Below are 18,598 nucleotides of genomic sequence, written 5' to 3' on the forward strand. Positions count from 1 at the left end.
AAATAAAATTGTTGTCTTTGAAGTATAGATAAATTATAATCTAATTTAATAATTATAAAACAAACTATATTGATTTGTGACTTTTACTTTTTTTATCTTACATATAATAAATAAAAATTTAGAATTTTCTTATTTGCTTTGAAGTAAAAATTCTTGAAATAAATTGCCACAATCATTAATTAAGGAAAAAAATTAGCTAATCAATCAAAATAGTGAAAAAATAGATTACTCATTTATTTAAACAAAAAATAGACATAAAATAAACAAAATTTTAAAAAATATTTGAAAATAATATAAAAAATACTTTAAATCACTCATTTAATATTCAGAAAATTTCAATGAAAATTTTGTTTTCATTTATTTCATTAAAATATTGAGTAAAAGTATTTATGCTTACAATTAATATAAGCGAATATTGATTAATACTAAAAGTTATTAAAGGGTATTAATTAGTAAGACGTTTAGAAATAATTTGTTTGTCAAAAATTCTAATAATCAAAATAATTTATATCTTAGTAATGAAAGTAAAATAGGAGACATAAATTTCTTTACTTTAACAAATGTCAATATAATCAATCTAATCTTTATATAAAAATTTTAAGGAATCTAATACTAGGTACTCTCTTTAGTTTATTTAAAAATTATTCTTATGATTATTTTTAAAAAATTTTTAAATTAAAATTTTATTTATAAAAAAAATTTTTAAATTAAAATCTTATTTTGAAAAAAATTATAACAAAAATATTTCATTACAAAAAATAGATTGAATTATTAGACAATTATGTTAATTTAATTATTAAAAGTGAGCTAGATTGGAACTTCTTTCTCAGATAAATTTTTCTAGAAATTAAACTTAAATGGAAAAACATTTTTCATATCGTCTGTCTATTGTCTATGTGATAAATATTAGAAGAATAATTTTAATTAAATTTTATTATCTCAAAAATTAATTTTTTACTCTACTATAATTAATATTAATATTAAAAATATGAATGTGAGTTTTTTTTTTCCCTTTATTCTTCAATAATTAAATTTTTCCAAATTATCTAAATTCTCAGTTTCATTACTCCAAACTCAAATTTAGTAAATAGAAATAAAAAAAATAATTATATGATAATTTTAAAACAAAATTAAACTAAGCTTTTATGCTTACATTCATATTTTTCATTAAAAAATTAAAAAATATTTCTTTTATTATTCAAAAATTAAAAAATAATTAATAAATAATGAAAAATTAATAAATGATACATATAAATTTTTAAGCTATGAAAATTTTGAAGAATAAATTTTTAGAGAAGATTTATTAGCCACACAACTACAGGCTATCTAACAAAAAATTTAACTAAACAAACAACATTAAATACAAATTAATTATATTATCTTTTTCTCAAATAGCTGATATTGGTACCTTTCTAATAGTAAAGCCAACATCGTAAACAGCATTAAATAATAATTTTACAATAAATATAGATTAATAATTTAAAATCAAAAAAGATTATTCTAATAGCTTCTTATGTATGACAAATTCATAGTATTTTTAATGTATGTCAACACATTATAAAGTAAAAATATTCAATTCTTATCATTTTAAGATTATAAAATATCAATAATTTAAATAACAGATACTTCTAATTATTTTGATTACACTAATTTTAAAAAATGGTTATTAGCATGTATACCTATTTTACCGTTTTCATAAACTTTATTTTCTTTAATTAGATAAATTGTTGATTTTAAAATATTATAAAAAAATAAAATAGACTCTAAATTTACTTTGTTTTAACCACTTTTTACTTTATTAATTAAACAACAGATTTCAATGAAAGTAGCTTAAAATTCAAAATTTAATATATAAAATAAACAAATTTTGTTTAATTATTGTACTTTTAAAAATTTTAATTTGCTTCTTTTTAAGTAAGTGATGTCAGTAATCTTTTAATTCAAATCTATCACAACCAACAGGATTAGGTATTAAATATAAAATGAATGTTTCTCAAATTACTAATTTTACTACAACTATCAATAAATTAATACCTACTTTTAAAGATTTAACTTTTTTTTAAATAGTTGATTATAAGCAAAATATGAAACAATATATAAGCTGATTTAAAATTTTTCCTCATATAACCATAACTATATCACTAAATTAAAGGTTATAATAGTTATAAATTTCAGATATTTTTTAAGGAATAACAAGTATTAAAAGGCATTAAATTTCAAAATTGAATATTTTGATGTAAATTCTTGAAATTATTTATATTCTTATAAAATTTCATCATTTTTCAATGTTTAATTTTATTCATCTTTCTTTTTTTTATTTATTTGTTAAGATAAATTTAAATTATCACAATAAATATGTTGCTTTTTGTTTTCAATAGAATATGAAAGATCCCTAAATTAAATTGGAGAACTTTAAGTATTTTGCTATTACTTTATTTGATTTTGCACAGTTTCATTAATCCGACTAAAAGTAGGGTAATTTTGAATTCTTTATTTTTAAATACCTTAGGAAATAATTGGATTTGTCTAGTTATTAATTTAAGAAAGATTTTTAAATTGTAAATCATCATTTGGTTTATTTGTAACATCTTTAAAATCAAATGAATTATTCATTAAAGATCTGCTAAAGTGAATATTTGTGTATTTAAACGAAATAAGTGAAAAAATAGTGAAAATAATTTAATAAAAACCTCCTATTTAAGACATAATAGTAAATAAATTATCATAGGATCTTTTGTATAAATTCTCTTTTTCTTTTTCAAATCTTATTACTAGATGAAAGAAAAAATTATTGGAAGGATCAACTATCTATAAATTAATTATAAAAAATTATTATTGTTTATTAAAAGCAATTAAACAGTAAAGATCAATATATAAAAATGTATAATAAGTAGAAAATTTGGAAATAAAATTTAAAGGAAACAAAAGAAATAAGAATAGAAAAAAAATTAAAGTTAATTCAATTAAAAAATTAATAACTGACTTAATTGTCGCCGTAGCTAAAAGAAGGATAAACTTAAGTATTTTTATCAGATGTAACCCATCCAAAATCGCTTTCTACATAATTATTTCTCATAAATACGTTAGCTTCCCTTGGGAGATTCTAGCTAGAAACCCAATACAAATCTCTTGAATACTTTACAAAAGGATTATCTTTGTTTTCAGGTGAAAAGTAGACATCTGTAAATAATAATTCAATGAAGTTGTTGTTCACCAGAGCATCTATTTCTTTTTCATCTTTGCAACCTTATCCAGTACATTTGATGAAATAAAAATTTAGTTCTTGGTATGAATCAGAATTGAACTACCCTTCAATCTCTACTTCTAAGTCTTTAGGAATGCATTAATGGATGTAAAACTATGACTTAAGAAAAAAATCTCTTAAATGAGGGTCAGGAACATTGTCGTCTGTACAATTAACTAGACTAAACACCGTTGAGTTAAAAATTGAATCGAATTAACCTGTTTAACTATTATAGACATTTTTTTTTGTCTTATGAACTCCCTAAATTGTGAATAATCTGTTGTCATTATAATAATTATCGTTAATATCTAAAACTCCCATAGCTAGAGAAAGTGTATTAGGAGTTATGACAAACTTTTTTGGATCTGACACCTTTCTTTCTTAAAAAAGAACAGTTGGATTTCTTCCGCTAACTGCAGAAAAAACTAAAATTCCTAGTCTTAGTAATACTATAACAGACAAAGTAACTGATAAAAATGCTCCAAATTTAGTCTTATGAATTGTGGAATCTTTAAACCTTATTGAAATTTAGCTTCCAAATATGTCAAGATAGTTCATTTTTTAGGTTCTGACTAAATTATTTACTTGTTGTTTGTGATTAAATATATTTTTTTTTTTTTTTTTAATTTTTTAGAGATTTTAAAAATGTTATTACAGTAAGTTATCAATTAAATTAATATAAAAAAGTCAGTAATCAATATTCCTAACAAAGACATTAATTAAATTAACTATATAGTAATATAAGTTCTTTTAATTTCAAGTAAAAAAAATAATTGATTTTTTCTACCATTTATAATGAAACAAAATAAACTTGATTTTTAAATAAATATAGTTATTTCTTTTTTTAAAATTGAGAAATTTCTAATATTTCATTTTCATATTATAAAATGTGTAATTGAAATATTATTATATCTTTTTAATAGGTTTATTTTCACATAGAAAATGATTAATTTTGTCAGCAAAATTATTTAGTTAAAAGTAAGTTAAAATCATTAAAAATCTTCTAAAAATAAAAAAACAGTATCTAAATAATTTTATTTCTTTAAATATCTAAAAAATTTTTTTGTATTCAGTTTCAATTATTGGATTTAAACTAATAATTTTTATTTTAAAGTTTTATTAATAGCTCATCATACACAATCAACCAATCATTTTAAAAGAATAAAATGAATGAATAAGTAAAACTACAAGAAAAAATTATTTTTATTGATACTTAAATTAAATAAATTATGTTAAAAATACTTTTAAAGTCAATAAACATTTATTCAATTTTTTTTCAAGAATTCTAAATAAAATTAAAAGACTAATTTTTTAAAAATTTATATCAGTTGTGTGTGAGTGTATGTATACATAAAATAAACAAACAATAATAAAATTAATTATAAAATATTTAAAATATTCCATTTATTTATATTCAATATTTAATAGTTATTAATATAAATAGTATTTTTTTGAAATGAGTTATTGTAAAAGAGTATATGAGGTTATGTTATTATGTTTAGTATTTTTTTTTCAAAGTAGTTATTATTTAAAAATCATTTATTTGTTTTTTTTGGTTAAAGTAGTTAGTTATTGAATCAAAGTAAATGAACAACATCTCCGCCTTTGAATAAACGGATAAAAATATTTAATTTTTTATTAGAGGCTATATATTTATCACAATAAAGGTTGGTGCTTTCTTAAGTATCTAAATTTTTAAGTATGATGCAGTTGTATTTGACTGAAAACTCAAATTTTGTTCCATTTTTGAAAATGAAATCCTCTGAAGTTAATTCAGTCTCAAAGTATTTATTTTGATTATAGTTTCTGTTTATAAATTTGTTGATGATTTTGAATTTATTTATAAAATAGAATTCAATATTGTCTTAATAATTGAAAACTCCGATTTCCATCAAAGCAAAAGGATTTTCTGTTTCTACTTAGAATTAGACAACTAACTCTTTTTTGTATACAGTTCTGACAAGTGGCTTTTCAGAAGTTCTTGAGAATTAAAATATTTCGTATTACTAATCGTTTGTCTTTTATAGTGTCTTTCTGGTTTATGTTTATTCTGCTTAGCTTACTTAGCTAGCGCTTTTACATCTATTTTCGCTATTTAACTATTATTCCATCTCCATTTATTCTCTTATTTTTTTAGGAATATATGCTTTTTTAGGTTTTTCAATAGACTCTACAAGAACTAGTTTGTAAATAGATTCAGTTTGGATAGATCCAGCATTTTATTCTTTTTCGATTCTCCTTTTCTCTCTCTTCTCAGCTTTTTTTATGCGATATTCTTAATATTCTTCTCTACTCATATTTTTGTATCCATACTTGAATTTTTTCTTTTGAGCTGATAAATGATCATTTTTATGAATGCCTTTTTTTAATAGGTGCTATTAGAAATTTCTTTCTTGCAACTACTCAGCAGTTAAATTAAAATTATTTTATTGTATATTTTCATTTAATTTTATATTTTATTAATTAGTATCAAAATAATTGTATTAATTTTATAATGAGCCATTGAATTAATAATAAGGGTATAAGTTGAATTAAATATCATTTGTTGATTAGAATGTAAGATTTTAATTCAAGTTATCCTAAATGTTGTCTAATTAATATTTTTGGTTCAAAAAGTCACTATTAGAAATAGATGAATCAGAATCTGAAAGAGAGTCATCTGAGTCGCTTTCTGTTTCTTCTTAGTTATTTTTATTTGACATGCCAAATTAGCGATCCTTTAGGTTCACAGTTTCCTGTCTTCTTCTGATTGCTTCGCTATTGCTTTAAGACTTTCCTCTTTTGAATCCGTTTGATTTTTATATATTATCTTCATTGTCATCATTAAGTTAGCATGGAATGCCAGTAAAAGCTGTGGTAAATGGTACTTATCTTGCTTTGCAAGAATATTTCTAATTTATCTAGGGCTCTTGTATAAATGCTAAGTTTTTCTAGCTAATTTAGCACTCTTGCAATTAATATTCCGAAGTTAAAGTATTTTTAGTTGTCTGAAGGCTATCAACTTAATTTGATTAACTTATATCCTACTTAGCATTCTCTAAGGAGATTTCATCTATTTTTATTTATGATTTTGTAAGTAAATTTCATCAATAAACTTGGAATAAAGCAAAGATAGCAACAAAAAATCTAAAAATTATCTTGTTAGAGTCAAGGATTTATGTGAGAATTTTTTTCAATTTAAAACGAAAGATAATTTGTATTTTGCATATTATTATGCTTTAATATGTTCTCATTAGAAATAAGCAAAAGAAATCGTGTATTAAAGAATAAGGAAATTTTAATGAAAAAATTATTGCTTCTTTCTAAAATTAAAGTTGTGGTAAAGAGGAGGATCAAGATGTTTGTTTACCAACACAGTTTTAAGTGGCTGATATTGATGCAGTTGGGGAATTCATGTAATAAGGCTCACATTTTAAGCTCTATGTAAGAGGAGTGAATGGGCAAGCTTTCGTAAGCATAGGACTTTGGACTATATTTGGTTCTTACCCACAAACTATTGTTTAATCGCTTCTAAAACTCATTAATTTTGTCTAAACTGGTTCAAAGAAATAAATGCGCTCTCTTTTTTACTAGGCTATGCTGTTGTTTTAATAGTAATCAAAAAATATGGATAGAAAATTAGCTATTGGTTAGTAGGTATCTTATCTATCTGATCTTTGAATAAACTCTTTCTTGTTAGTTTATTTTTTGTTTGAAATAAGCTTTTAATTATAATGTCTTTTTTTTGCTTTTTTATTGTTTTATTGAATTTTTGTTAACAACCAGCTTATGTTTTATATATATATATATTATTAATACTAAAAACTATTGATACTCATTATCCTATCTTATTTTATTAATTATTTATTGTGAAAGCAACTTTTTTATCTATAATAGCATCAAAAAAGAAACCCTTTTACAAACTCCCTCACTTTATTGATTTATCATCAAAACACTAATAAAATATTGTATCTTTGGAATTCTCAATTGCTTTGACAAAAAAATTTCTTCGCTTAACTCCAAAATTATTAAGTTGATTATTTTTATAAAGAGTTTTTGTGATCAGACAATTTCCCTATCCTATTTTTATTTGAAAAAAGCATTTTTTAGAGGATAAAAAGAGAATTTCATTTATAAGTTGAATTTTTAAATAACTACGAGAATAAACTAATATTTAATCTTTAATTATCATCCACTGAGTATTCTTTAAAAAATGGTTATTAAAAGAATGAATAATTATGTAAAATGTAAATTTATAAATATTTAATAGAAAAAATTTTAGATTATTTTACCGCATAGTCGAAATTCTCTTTATCAGATTATTTCAGAAAATCAAATCGCTCTAAATTTTATATAGAACAAAGCATAATTAAAAAATTGCAAACAGATATAGAAGATACTCTAAAAAAAAATAAATTAATAGTTGCATAAGACATATCATTACAAACATTCAATATATTTATTTTATTTATACAATTAACAAATCCTCATAATAAGAGTTATCATTCAATTATAATGAACAGAATTAAATTATTAAATTGTATTGCGTATATATTAATATTTACTCCCAGAAGTAAATTTACTTAATCACTAAATTAATCTAAATTGGTATTTGTTTTTTTTCGATAGACAAGTTAGAAATGTTTCTTGTGAATAAATTTAAAGCTTAATTAACACTTTCTTAATTCCTCTACCACTCAAAAATCTAAGAAAATCTGATTTGCTTATTATCTTCTATATTCATTTATAAACGTCTATTTTTTATCTTTGAAATTGATTTGATATGTATCAATAAATTAGATAAATTATTATCAAAAGCTGCATAAATACATCATATTTATCAAACAGTATTAAACTTTTTGCAAATGAAAATATATTTTATGTATTTAATTTTAAGTGTAATCATTAAAATGAATTATTTTACTTAATATATAAATATGAATTTGATTAATAAACTACTAAAATTATAATCGCGCATAAAATTTTATTTTTTAATTTGTTAATTTTAATCATAATTTATCTTCAGCTCTAAATTATTTTTATGGATTTTAATTGAAATTTGTATTCTAAGAAATTCTGTTTCTACTCAGCCTACTTCTTTACTTTCTTGAACTCTCATAGAAATAATCCTCATCATCACCATAATATTAGTTTTAGAATACATTTTAAGGCTTTTCATTTTAATTACCATATGCTACAGCTTCCCTACTAAACAATGGTTTAGTTATAGAAGCATCTACATTATTTATTTTAAAAGCTTAATCTGTATAATTGTTTATGTTATTTTTAAAATCTCCAGATTACTATTTTCCAAATACATTAGGTTAGGCAAATAAAGTTTCTGATCTTTATAATTATTGGGCTGGCTAAAAAAGGGGATAAATAGAGGAAGTATTTTATTATGAATCTTTTATAATAAATTCTTTCGTATTGCTATTACTTGAAGATTATCGAATGCTATTCATTAATTTATTGCCACTGGTATTTAAATTTTTTTCTCCACTAATTGTTACACTTTGAGTTAAGTTGCTAATAAATCTATTACTACTTCTTTAAAAGTTTTGTTAAATATCATTCTTGCTTTATACCATTTAATTTAGATTTTATGTTTTGCTTGCAAATATACCGTTGCTATTGTTTAAATCCTAATTAAAATTAGGATCAATTTAGCTTGGCACATTTGGATTACTAAGTCCAAAAAGAAATTTAAAGTCTTCAATAGTTAGATTTTGCGAAATACTTCTTTCATCCTGAGAAAGACTTAAAATCTTATTGCACAAAGCTTCCTTTTTTTTACAAAGTTCACTTATCCTTAAATCAATAGAATCATCATGTTTTATCAAACACCTATACACGTTTACATCTTTTTTTTAACCAATTCTGTAAACTCTGTCTACAGCTTAATCTAATTAATTTTTTAAAAATATGATAATTTTAAATAAAAAATTTATACTGTAAATCATCGCATACCAACACACAAACATATTAACTCTAATAAAAAAAAATTGGAAAAACCGGTCACAGCTCTGGGAGGAGTGTGCGAACATACGAAGAATTATAATATAATAAATATTTTTTTGTTTAATAAATTATATATTTATTACCTTCTATTGCACCATTCCACCATGGATCCATAATTATAACATTGTTTGCACATGTTAAGTTAAGTCCAACCTGTAATATTTATGAAGATTAATAAAAATTAAAAATCTACTCTTTAAAGATAACTAAGTATTAATTACACAACCAGCCATCAATGAAAGAACCATTACAGTTTTACTTGGTAATCTATAAAAATCATGAACTTATTTAGCACGCTATTTTATTGTCATTTTACCATGAAGCTCACAATAACCTATATCTAAATCCTCAAATCTTTTCTTTAGTCTTTATATTGAGTCGTGCCATTGAGTAAACAAAAGTATTTTTTCACCTTTCTTTTAAACTTATTCTATTATATCTACAACTCTATCAGTTTTTGCTAGTTTTTTATAATCTATTTATTATTATTCTTCTTCATCATCACCTTCATTAAAATTCTAAGACTAGCTTTAGTTCATTTAGGCCAGCTTTTCTTAAATCTGCTCATCTGTTAAACCTGGATAATCCATTCTCAAAAACTTCTCACTTTATTTTATATTTATTTTAAAAAAATCTAAATCTAGAAAAATAAACTATTTTTACTCCCATTTCTATTTATTTGGATTGGCGGCTTCTTTCTTATTTTCTTTCTTAAGCTCAATAATGATTTTTCTGAGCTTCTCTAAATTACTGTCTTGAAAAAGCTTGACCTGTTTAATAAAGAACATAAATAAAATAAAATAGTTAAAACTTTAATAAAATTTATTATTACCATCTAGAAATTATTACACATCATTCTTAAATTGTTTACCATAACAAACATTTATTCGTGTAATCTACCTCTTTAACTTCTTTCTTGCTCATACTAGTCTAGCAGTCCAGCAAATAATTTTTATTAATTAGAGAAATATATTGTATAAAGCTCTCCTTCAAATTTATTAAAACTTATGTTATCAACATTAATAATTTTTTATGGTAAGACGATTATAGGTTTGCCTTCTTAGTCTTTCGTAGTCTTTGTTCTTCTAAGCATCATTCCTTTTAATACAGCTTTTATGAATTAATATGTTTTTTCTTTATTTCTGCTTTTTGAGATATAGTCGCTCCACCATCTCCATTCTCCAATCTATGGAACTTTAAGAAATCTAAAGTATCCGAACAAATCTTCTATTTTATTTTACAAAGGAGTACCAGTGAGACACCATCTAAATTTGCTATTCAACTCGCAGCAAGCTCTATTTTAAATATGAAAAAACATTAGTATTATATTAGCAAAATATATTGAATACTATGAAATTTAAGTGTTCCTATTACGAATCAAGTGAGCCTCATCTAATATAACTCTCTCCCATTTTTAATTTAGTAGATTTCCTTTTTATATTTTTCCTTTTTCTTTAAATTAAAAATATTTATTTAAAAATAAAATATTATGTAAATTTAATAAAATTACTAATGCTCATATATTCTGCTGAAAGAGTACCATAGGTTGTGATAACAATATCGATTCCTTTGAACAGTTTTTTCTTTTTTGAATACTTTTGTCCTTTCTCATATTAGTAGATCTATAGGCTCTCAATATCTTTAAGTGTTGCTTAAATTTCTAATCTCCATTAATTGACTAAACTTTTTGGAGCAATAATTAAAGTAATTTCTTAATCTGAGTCTTCATCATCGCTGTATTTATCCTCATCATCTAGTTCATCCTCAGTGCCTCTGTAGCTATCGTCTGAGTCTTCGTTTTTCAAATAAAATTTTCTTACATTTTTAGGCTTTTTTTATTTCACATTTTAATTTTTTGTATCAGATTCATTTAAATAATCTTTAAACTTGGATTAAAGCAGTAATGCAATAGCTTAAATAGTCTTTCCTAAACCCATCTAATCAGCTAAAATACCTCCTTAAACAGGTTCTTCATCTTCTTCAAATTCTATGTCAAGACAAGAATGACCATTCAAAGGATTGTAATAAAACTATACATTCTCCTCATTATATGGGTTTTCCACTAAATATTGCTCGTAGGCCATAGTTATGTCTTTGAATTGATTGTTTGTGCTTAAAATTTACCATTTTTGTTCATATAATTTCTTTTTTGATAACTTTTATTCTCTATGCAGCATCCATGTAAGTCCTTATTATTGATATTCCTAAAATATCATGTATTATTAAAAAATAAGTAAAATTCATAATCAATTACTTTTAACTCAAACTATTTCAGCATTTGAGAAGGAGTTGGTGTTTTTTTAAAGTTTTTGCCTTCTTCGATATTATTTCTATCTTCTTCTTTAGTATCAGCGTCCTCTTCTTCATTTTCATAAATGTGCTCATCTTCACTTTCATCATCATATTCTTATAAGTCCAAATTTTCGCTATCATCTGTATCTTCTCTGCTATTATCTCTACTCTCACTTTATCTAACAGTATCTTTACTTTGTAAAAAGTCATCATCTACGTTTAAGCCAGAGCACTCTATTGATTCAAGAAACTTGTCATCAAGCAACATATAAATTTCACTCTGTTTTTCATTTTCTGCAGTTTATTTTTTTTATGTAGAATTAGTTAAAGATATGTTCATCCTTTAACTATCTAATATATTTTTTTTAGACTTCATCTTATAATATTGGCTCATAATTGGAATTTTTTTGCTTAAAGGAATGTCTAATTAATTTCTAAAAAATAATAAATAAATAATTGATTGATATTTATGTAGTTGATAAAATAGAATTTACAATTTATTTAAATTTAGCATACTAAACAAAAGATATAAAGAATCTTTAGATAAAAGTTCTATTTATTCATTTATTGAGCATTCAGAAAAATTAGTGCATCCTTTTTCTAACACTCCTTTATGAATATGTAAAGGAAACGTATAGAAGTGCTATTTAAGATATATGTGTACATTACACATTACCTTGCTTGCATTTGCTATGTTTTATTTCATTAAATTTCTAAATTTATTTACTGCAATAATTTCATCAACATTTTATTTAGGGTTTTTTTAGAAATTTTTAACCAAATCTTTTAAATTCTCATTTTCCATGCTATTTCTAGTCTATTGCATTTAAGAGTTAATACTTTAAAATAATCGATTTTCCACCAAATCTTCATCATCACATACCTCTATCCTTAGTTCTAAGAAACTACAATAAATAGGAAATCTCCACATTTCACTGAATTTATGCCTCAGGAGGCAATATTTTTTTTCTTAAGGGTTACCATAGCTTACTAATACATCTTAATTGCAGGGATTTTTCATAAGCTCCTCCATTAAATTAACTTTTACATCTTCTTTTTTAAGTTTACCACTATTTTCTAAATTTATGTAATTACTAGCTAATTTTATATCATTAATAAAATTCCATTTGCTTTCTTTTACAGCAAAAAGCTGCTCTTTGTTCACGATCATTTCTACATTTCCTAAAATTAATTCAGATTTAAAGCTTCCTAAGTAGTTGCTCAAAGATTTCTCATCAGCGATTGAGCGAAGCTTTCTTTTTCTTGGTCTTTGCTCATTAAATTGAAACTAATCCTGAGACATTTAGTGAAGTCAAATAAATCAATATCGTGTTTTAATTTAAAATTTTCAAGTTTAATTGAAATTTATCAAAAATTTGCGGGAGATATTAATTTGATTAATAATTAGCAACCATTAACAAGTTAAAAACTAACTCATTTGTATGAATCCTATTAAATATTTTGAATAAAAATGTAAATTTATTCCAAAATTAAAAAAGAAAGTGTCTTCTTTTTTCATATTAAGAATTAAAACTGAAAAATAATTTATTTGAAAAATGTAAAATTATTATTAAAATTAAAAAAAAAACTCTAAAATAATACAGTCTGAATGAGTGAATTGTAATTTTATACTTAAAGAAAAGTATTTAAATAGAAAAATTAGAAGATAGTTTGGCTATTAATTATCAAATACAAAATAATTTATTTTTTTAACTAAATTTAGAAATGAATAATCAAAGCTCTTATTTTAGCTTGAAAATAACTTCATAAAATAAAATTTCTTATTTATAAAATTATTTTATTTATTCAATTACATAAAATAAAAGCATAATTTGAGTAATTTAAAATAATTTTATTAAAACACTAATAATATTGATAAATTAAAAATAAATAGACAATACTTTATATTATTATTATATCAATTGCGCTCTTTATTAAATATTTCATATTTCAGTTGGTAATTAATTATTAAATTGATAATTAAAATCTTTAGCAAAAAAAGTTATAGTAGTCAGAAAATTTAAAACAATTCTAAGTTAATTCAAAGAATCTATGAAGACTGAAAGCAATTTTATCATCAATTTCTTGCGAGAGGAAAATAGCAAATTAAGATAATAATCAAGGGAAGAGTTTCGTAAAAAGTAGAGAGATTTCTATAACGAATTATTCAAAAATCAGGCAACTGTTCTAACAGTGTATAGATGTATAGATTAGTATTCATAGGAATTGATTTAGAAAATGGTAAGATTGAGCTTCCATACAAACTTAGATCCAAATAAATAGGAGACCATTCTAAAAGTAAAAATTAATTATTATTTTAGTCATTACAGGTTTATTATAATAAAAGAGATTGTTAGATGAAAATTACCCCTATTAAGAATTCACAAAAGGATAAAGCCATTTAGCAGAGTTTGATTTAGTCAATTTTAAAGAAAAGTACATAACTATTCAATAAAGTTTTACTTTGTTGATTACTAATAAGTTTAATTTATTTGCAAATTATATAGGACAATAAATTATGGGTTCATGAATGCGTATCTTGATATTGTTACTTGTGGATTGAAAACAGAAATAGACTTCTGCAAGCAAAAAAAGAATAATATGAAAGATTATTCATAACTAGAAGGCAAAGCAAAAAATTAATGGAAATCTATTTGCAACTAACTTATGTTAATGGCATAAGAAATAAATAATACAAGCTCACAATCATAAAGTAAATATTCAAGACTTGTTATGGATGTATTCAGATAAATTCTTAGCGTAGAGCCAGGAAATTTAGGAAGCGGGGTAATTTTTATTTTTGCTTAAATTTATATCAAGCTAAACCATAGATTTTGATACATAAAAAAAAGATTCTTGATTTTATTATTAAAAGTAGATATTTTTACCAAAAAAAAAATTTATAAAATGAATCTTTCAACTATAAAATTATTTTTTATTGCATTTCTTATAATATGATCATCAAGAAAATAATAATTAAGCTTTATTTAACTATTTTATTAAGCAAAAAATAATCAATTATTTTTGTTAAGAGTATGAAATGTAAAGTTTATGAGATATTATTATTAGCTTTGTTAAAGTAGATTTAATTTTTGTTACCAAAAAAAAAAATACATTTCAATTATTATTTTAAAATAAAGCAGCTTGATTACAAAAATTTTTAAATTATTTGGTTGATTGTTTTTATTTAAAATTTAATTTTTAAAATAATTTATTAGTATCAAAAATACATGGAGTTTATTTTAGAAGATACAAATACATAAATAGATAAAATTCTAACACTTTACTGTTATCAGTATTCTAGAAATCATAAAATCTCAGTTGAAACTGCTGTTAGCTTCTTACTAACTCTCTCTAATTTGGATATAACAAAGATTTACCAAAATACTTATAATAATGAAACAGCTACTTTTTAACCAAGAGAATTAGAATTCCTAAACGATTTACACTCTCTTGGTATGGTATTCAAAAAAGAAATTGTAAATAAATATATAAATAAATAATTCACAAATTAAATTTTTAAATTTAAATTAAATTAATTTTTAGTTAAAAGATAGAATTGCCTTCTATATTACTCCTGTACTTTGGTAATTCTGCTACAGAAAGATTGATCTAAAGACCCTTAATGCTAAAATAACAATTGAAACTAACTTTAATGTATACGCATATATTGATTAAGAAGATCCCAAAGAGATTAAAGATTCAAAAGACACTTTGAAAGACTAAACTGAACATATTGAAAAATTATTAGCAAGTTTTTGTGATTTACATTATAAGTAAAATACTTAATTAGTTACTTTAATTATTTTACTTTATTTAATGAAAAAGATTTCCACATTTGATTGTTGGGTAATTATCTGAATAAAAAACCAAAGATTAATTTAAAAATGGACTCACTGCAAGACTGCTAATTTAGTTTTTCAATAAGGTAAATTAATAATTAGTTTCTATTTATTTTTTTTAATTTAAATTTAATGATAGACAAGTGATCCATAAATGAAAAAATATTTAAAAGACAAATAAATGAATGCAATTCTCTTAACTTAAGTCTAGAACCTTTAAAAGAAGAAACTAGAATTTCTTAACTTATTCAAAAAAACAGAAGATAACTTTTCTTTGATCCCTGATAATATATAATAAGAAATTGAGACTTGGGAAAGAGAAAAAAATTATCAAATAAGAAGAGATGATAATTATAATTCTGATGAAGATGTTAAAGACAAGGACTGATTTTAAATATGTTAAATTAAATCAGATATTTATAATTTAATTAAATATTCATATAAATAAAATTTTAGATTTAATTTAATACTAATTTTTTTGTTTGTTGTAAAGAAAAAAAAACTTATTAAAAATCTAAAAATGTTATTTTAATATTCCAAAAAATAGAAACTCTGTAAATGAAACCTAAAACAAAAAATGATTTGAATTTTAAAAAAAATACTTTGATTGATTCAAAATCATGAGATAAAATATCTTTATTCATTTAATTAAAATATTTTATTATTTTAAATTTTAAATTAAAAATTGAAACTATCTGATTGAATAACTAGCTACTAACCAACCAAATTTTTTGTAAAAAATGAACTCACATTTGATAAAATAAAAAGAATTTAATTTTTTTAATTAATGAAATTTATTTATATTTTTCTTTTATTATTTCAGAATCTTCTGCTAACAAAGTAAGAAAGAAGATGTTTTATTTCATTCAACTATGAATGAAAATTGGTTTAATCAATAATAATTAGTATTTTTTTTAATTTAAACTTCATTAAAAAGTTGTAAATCTAAAAGTAAAAATTGAAAGCAATTACAAACTCAAATTATTAAAAAATCACAGTGTAACTATTTATATCAAAATTAAAAAAATACAAAAAATATCTCTACTAAGAATTATTTTTTTTAATAAAAAATTTCTTAATTTTAAAACTATTTGTTTTTATTAAATAATAAAATGAACTTCAAATTAGAAATATGTTTTTTTGGCTAGGTAACTTTAATTAAACAATATGCTTTAATTTTTTTAAAACTTTCATTTTTTTAGAATAATCATTATTATTTTTATCTTGTATAACAAGAGTATTAATTTAATTTTTGTTTAATTTTAACTGTTTATAAATTTCAATAATACTTTATTCATCTACTACAGTAATATCTAAATAAATTAAGTTTTAATGTTTTGTTAAACTAAAATAATCTACTTATTTATCAATGTAATATTTTACACTTTTACAAAAGTAAAAGACTATATGCAATCTTTTTAAATTAGTAAATTTATCAGCTAATTTGGTTGCTAACTAGTTGCTTTCATTAGAAATACAATAAAGCTCAGCTTCTTAATTAGTTTATATAGTAGGCTAAAAAAATATATTTGAAGAAGTCATCTAATTCTTATAATTAAAATTACAATAGCAAATACTTTTATTTCGTCTATCTAACTCATTTTATTCTCTATTCTTTGGCTCTTAATAAAAAATAAGTTGTTTAACCATTGATGCTTCTTTAAAATAATTTATTTAAAATTATCTATTCATAAATTCCAAAAATTTTAAATTTAAAAAAATAGTACAATTTAAATTTTCAATATTATCATTAGAACTATCGAAAACATGTTGTTATAAATTCTAATTTAATTCTATAGATTTATAAACAGTATCTAAATAAATTTATAGCTTAGTAAATAGGAGTTTATTTATTTCTTCATTTTCATAAACTGATAAAAAGTATTATTCTACTAATTAGGTAATTAATGACTATCTTTTATTCAAAGAACTTTCTTAGCACTATTCAATTAGATCAAAGCACAAATTAGTGTATTATTCATATAATTTATTTGTATTAATTTCTACATCATGAAGAAGAGAAAGCTAAAATTTTCCACAAACAGTAAGTTTATCTCCTTATACACAAATGTCTTAAGGCTCAATGCGAAATTTAAAAAGTAGTTTAGAAGCATATATTATTTTTTTTACTAAATTATGATAATTTTTCATCATTAATATTTTCTCATTATAACTAATATTAAATATATTTTTACTTATTTTGAAAAGCTCTTAAGTATTTTAAATGCAAATACCTGCTTTAGAATAAAATTTACAAATAAAGTAAATACCTTAAGAAAAAACTTTCAATTCAAAATCTTAATTTGTTAAAATAGAATTTTCTTCGAGCTCTTTTTTTTATTATAAATATTTTAACATTTATGATTTACCTTCATCATATGATTCATATTTTTAAATAAAAATGAAAGCTCTTTCATTATTTTAAGAAATTATTTAAATAGAGATATTCTCTTCTACTTCATTAAGCATCAAAAGAGAATAAGTACAAGATTCATCTTAAGCTATATAGAGAATTAACTCTTGAATTTTTTCTATTAATCTAGGATAGCTTTATTGAATGCTATCAATAAATTAATTTCGTTTTTATACTAAATTGTTTGGAAATTTAAATATTTCTGCTGGGTCAATTTTTAATTCAGTAAGTTCTTAATTGTTTAGTTTAAATTTATTCTACGATTAAAGTTAAAATAAATGAGGATCTATTACATTAAGTTTTATTATGTATTATTCATTAAACTTCTAAAAAGCAAAGTAACCTTGTTTAATAATATCAAACTGAGTATTCATTTATTAAAGATTAGAATTTGGAGAAAGAGCTAATTGTAAATATTGATAAATATTGTTTAAATATTACCTCAATTCTAAGTCAATTTGACCAAACTAATCAAAATTAAATATTTTAGAGCCTTTTATTGAATAATCAAAATCCTCATATTCAATTATATAAAAAATCTTGTAGTCGTCAATAAAGTAACAATCTAAAACATTTAAAATGAATTCTTTTCTAGCAATCCATTTGCTTTATTTAGATAGTTTAATAATTAATTCAAACGAATCACCTTACTAATCTTCAGAAAATATTTCAATACATTTTCTTTTTTATTCATTTTTATCAAAAACTTTAAATTGAAGACAATTAATTTCAATTTAATTAATTTCATAAAATAAATTTGAATCATTCTTTTGAGAAAATAGTTACCGTTTTTAGATACTATCTACA

The 18,598-nt window shown here is 21.9% G+C and overlaps 4 protein-coding genes across 4 annotated transcripts; 1 reads left to right on the plus strand and 3 right to left on the minus strand. All coding sequences in view use genetic code 6, as the record gives it.

Annotated features, from left to right (window-relative positions):
• Positions 1–2,959: 2,959 nt before the first annotated feature.
• On the minus strand, positions 2,960–3,802 carry TTHERM_00313260 (small GTP-binding domain protein; the record flags this gene model as incomplete). Its single annotated transcript, XM_001033507.1, has 1 exon — positions 2,960–3,802. One exon carries the CDS (start codon positions 3,800–3,802, stop codon positions 2,960–2,962), a length of 843 nt encoding a protein of 280 aa, XP_001033507.1.
• A 1,019-nt stretch (positions 3,803–4,821) lies between these two features.
• On the minus strand, positions 4,822–7,059 carry TTHERM_00313270 (hypothetical protein; the record flags this gene model as incomplete). The annotated part of the gene is made up of 2 exons (XM_001033508.3): positions 6,594–7,059; positions 4,822–6,296 (listed from the first exon to the last, which is right to left on the minus strand). The coding sequence occupies exons 1-2, from the start codon at positions 6,763–6,765 to the stop codon at positions 4,822–4,824; spliced, it is 1,647 nt and encodes a 548-aa protein (XP_001033508.1). The 5' UTR covers positions 6,766–7,059.
• A 1,173-nt stretch (positions 7,060–8,232) lies between these two features.
• Positions 8,233–12,839, minus strand: TTHERM_00313280 (SNF2 family amine-terminal domain protein; the record flags this gene model as incomplete). The annotated part of the gene is made up of 9 exons (XM_001033509.2): positions 8,233–9,128; positions 9,328–9,397; positions 9,466–9,850; positions 9,908–10,014; positions 10,077–10,539; positions 10,594–10,696; positions 10,755–11,448; positions 11,499–11,970; positions 12,031–12,839. 9 exons carry the CDS (start codon positions 12,837–12,839, stop codon positions 8,233–8,235), a joined length of 3,999 nt encoding a protein of 1,332 aa, XP_001033509.2.
• A 749-nt stretch (positions 12,840–13,588) lies between these two features.
• TTHERM_00313290 (transcription factor Tfb2) lies at positions 13,589–15,766 on the plus strand (the record flags this gene model as incomplete). Its single annotated transcript, XM_001033510.3, has 7 exons — positions 13,589–13,834; positions 13,884–13,972; positions 14,044–14,323; positions 14,755–15,015; positions 15,083–15,312; positions 15,365–15,464; positions 15,518–15,766. 7 exons carry the CDS (start codon positions 13,589–13,591, stop codon positions 15,764–15,766), a joined length of 1,455 nt encoding a protein of 484 aa, XP_001033510.2.
• Positions 15,767–18,598: the final 2,832 nt, after the last annotated feature.

The sequence above is a fragment of the Tetrahymena thermophila genome (genome assembly GCF_000189635.1).
Source record: "Tetrahymena thermophila SB210 genomic scaffold scf_8254431, whole genome shotgun sequence".
In the NCBI taxonomy this organism is placed as follows: Eukaryota; Ciliophora; class Oligohymenophorea; order Hymenostomatida; family Tetrahymenidae; genus Tetrahymena; species Tetrahymena thermophila.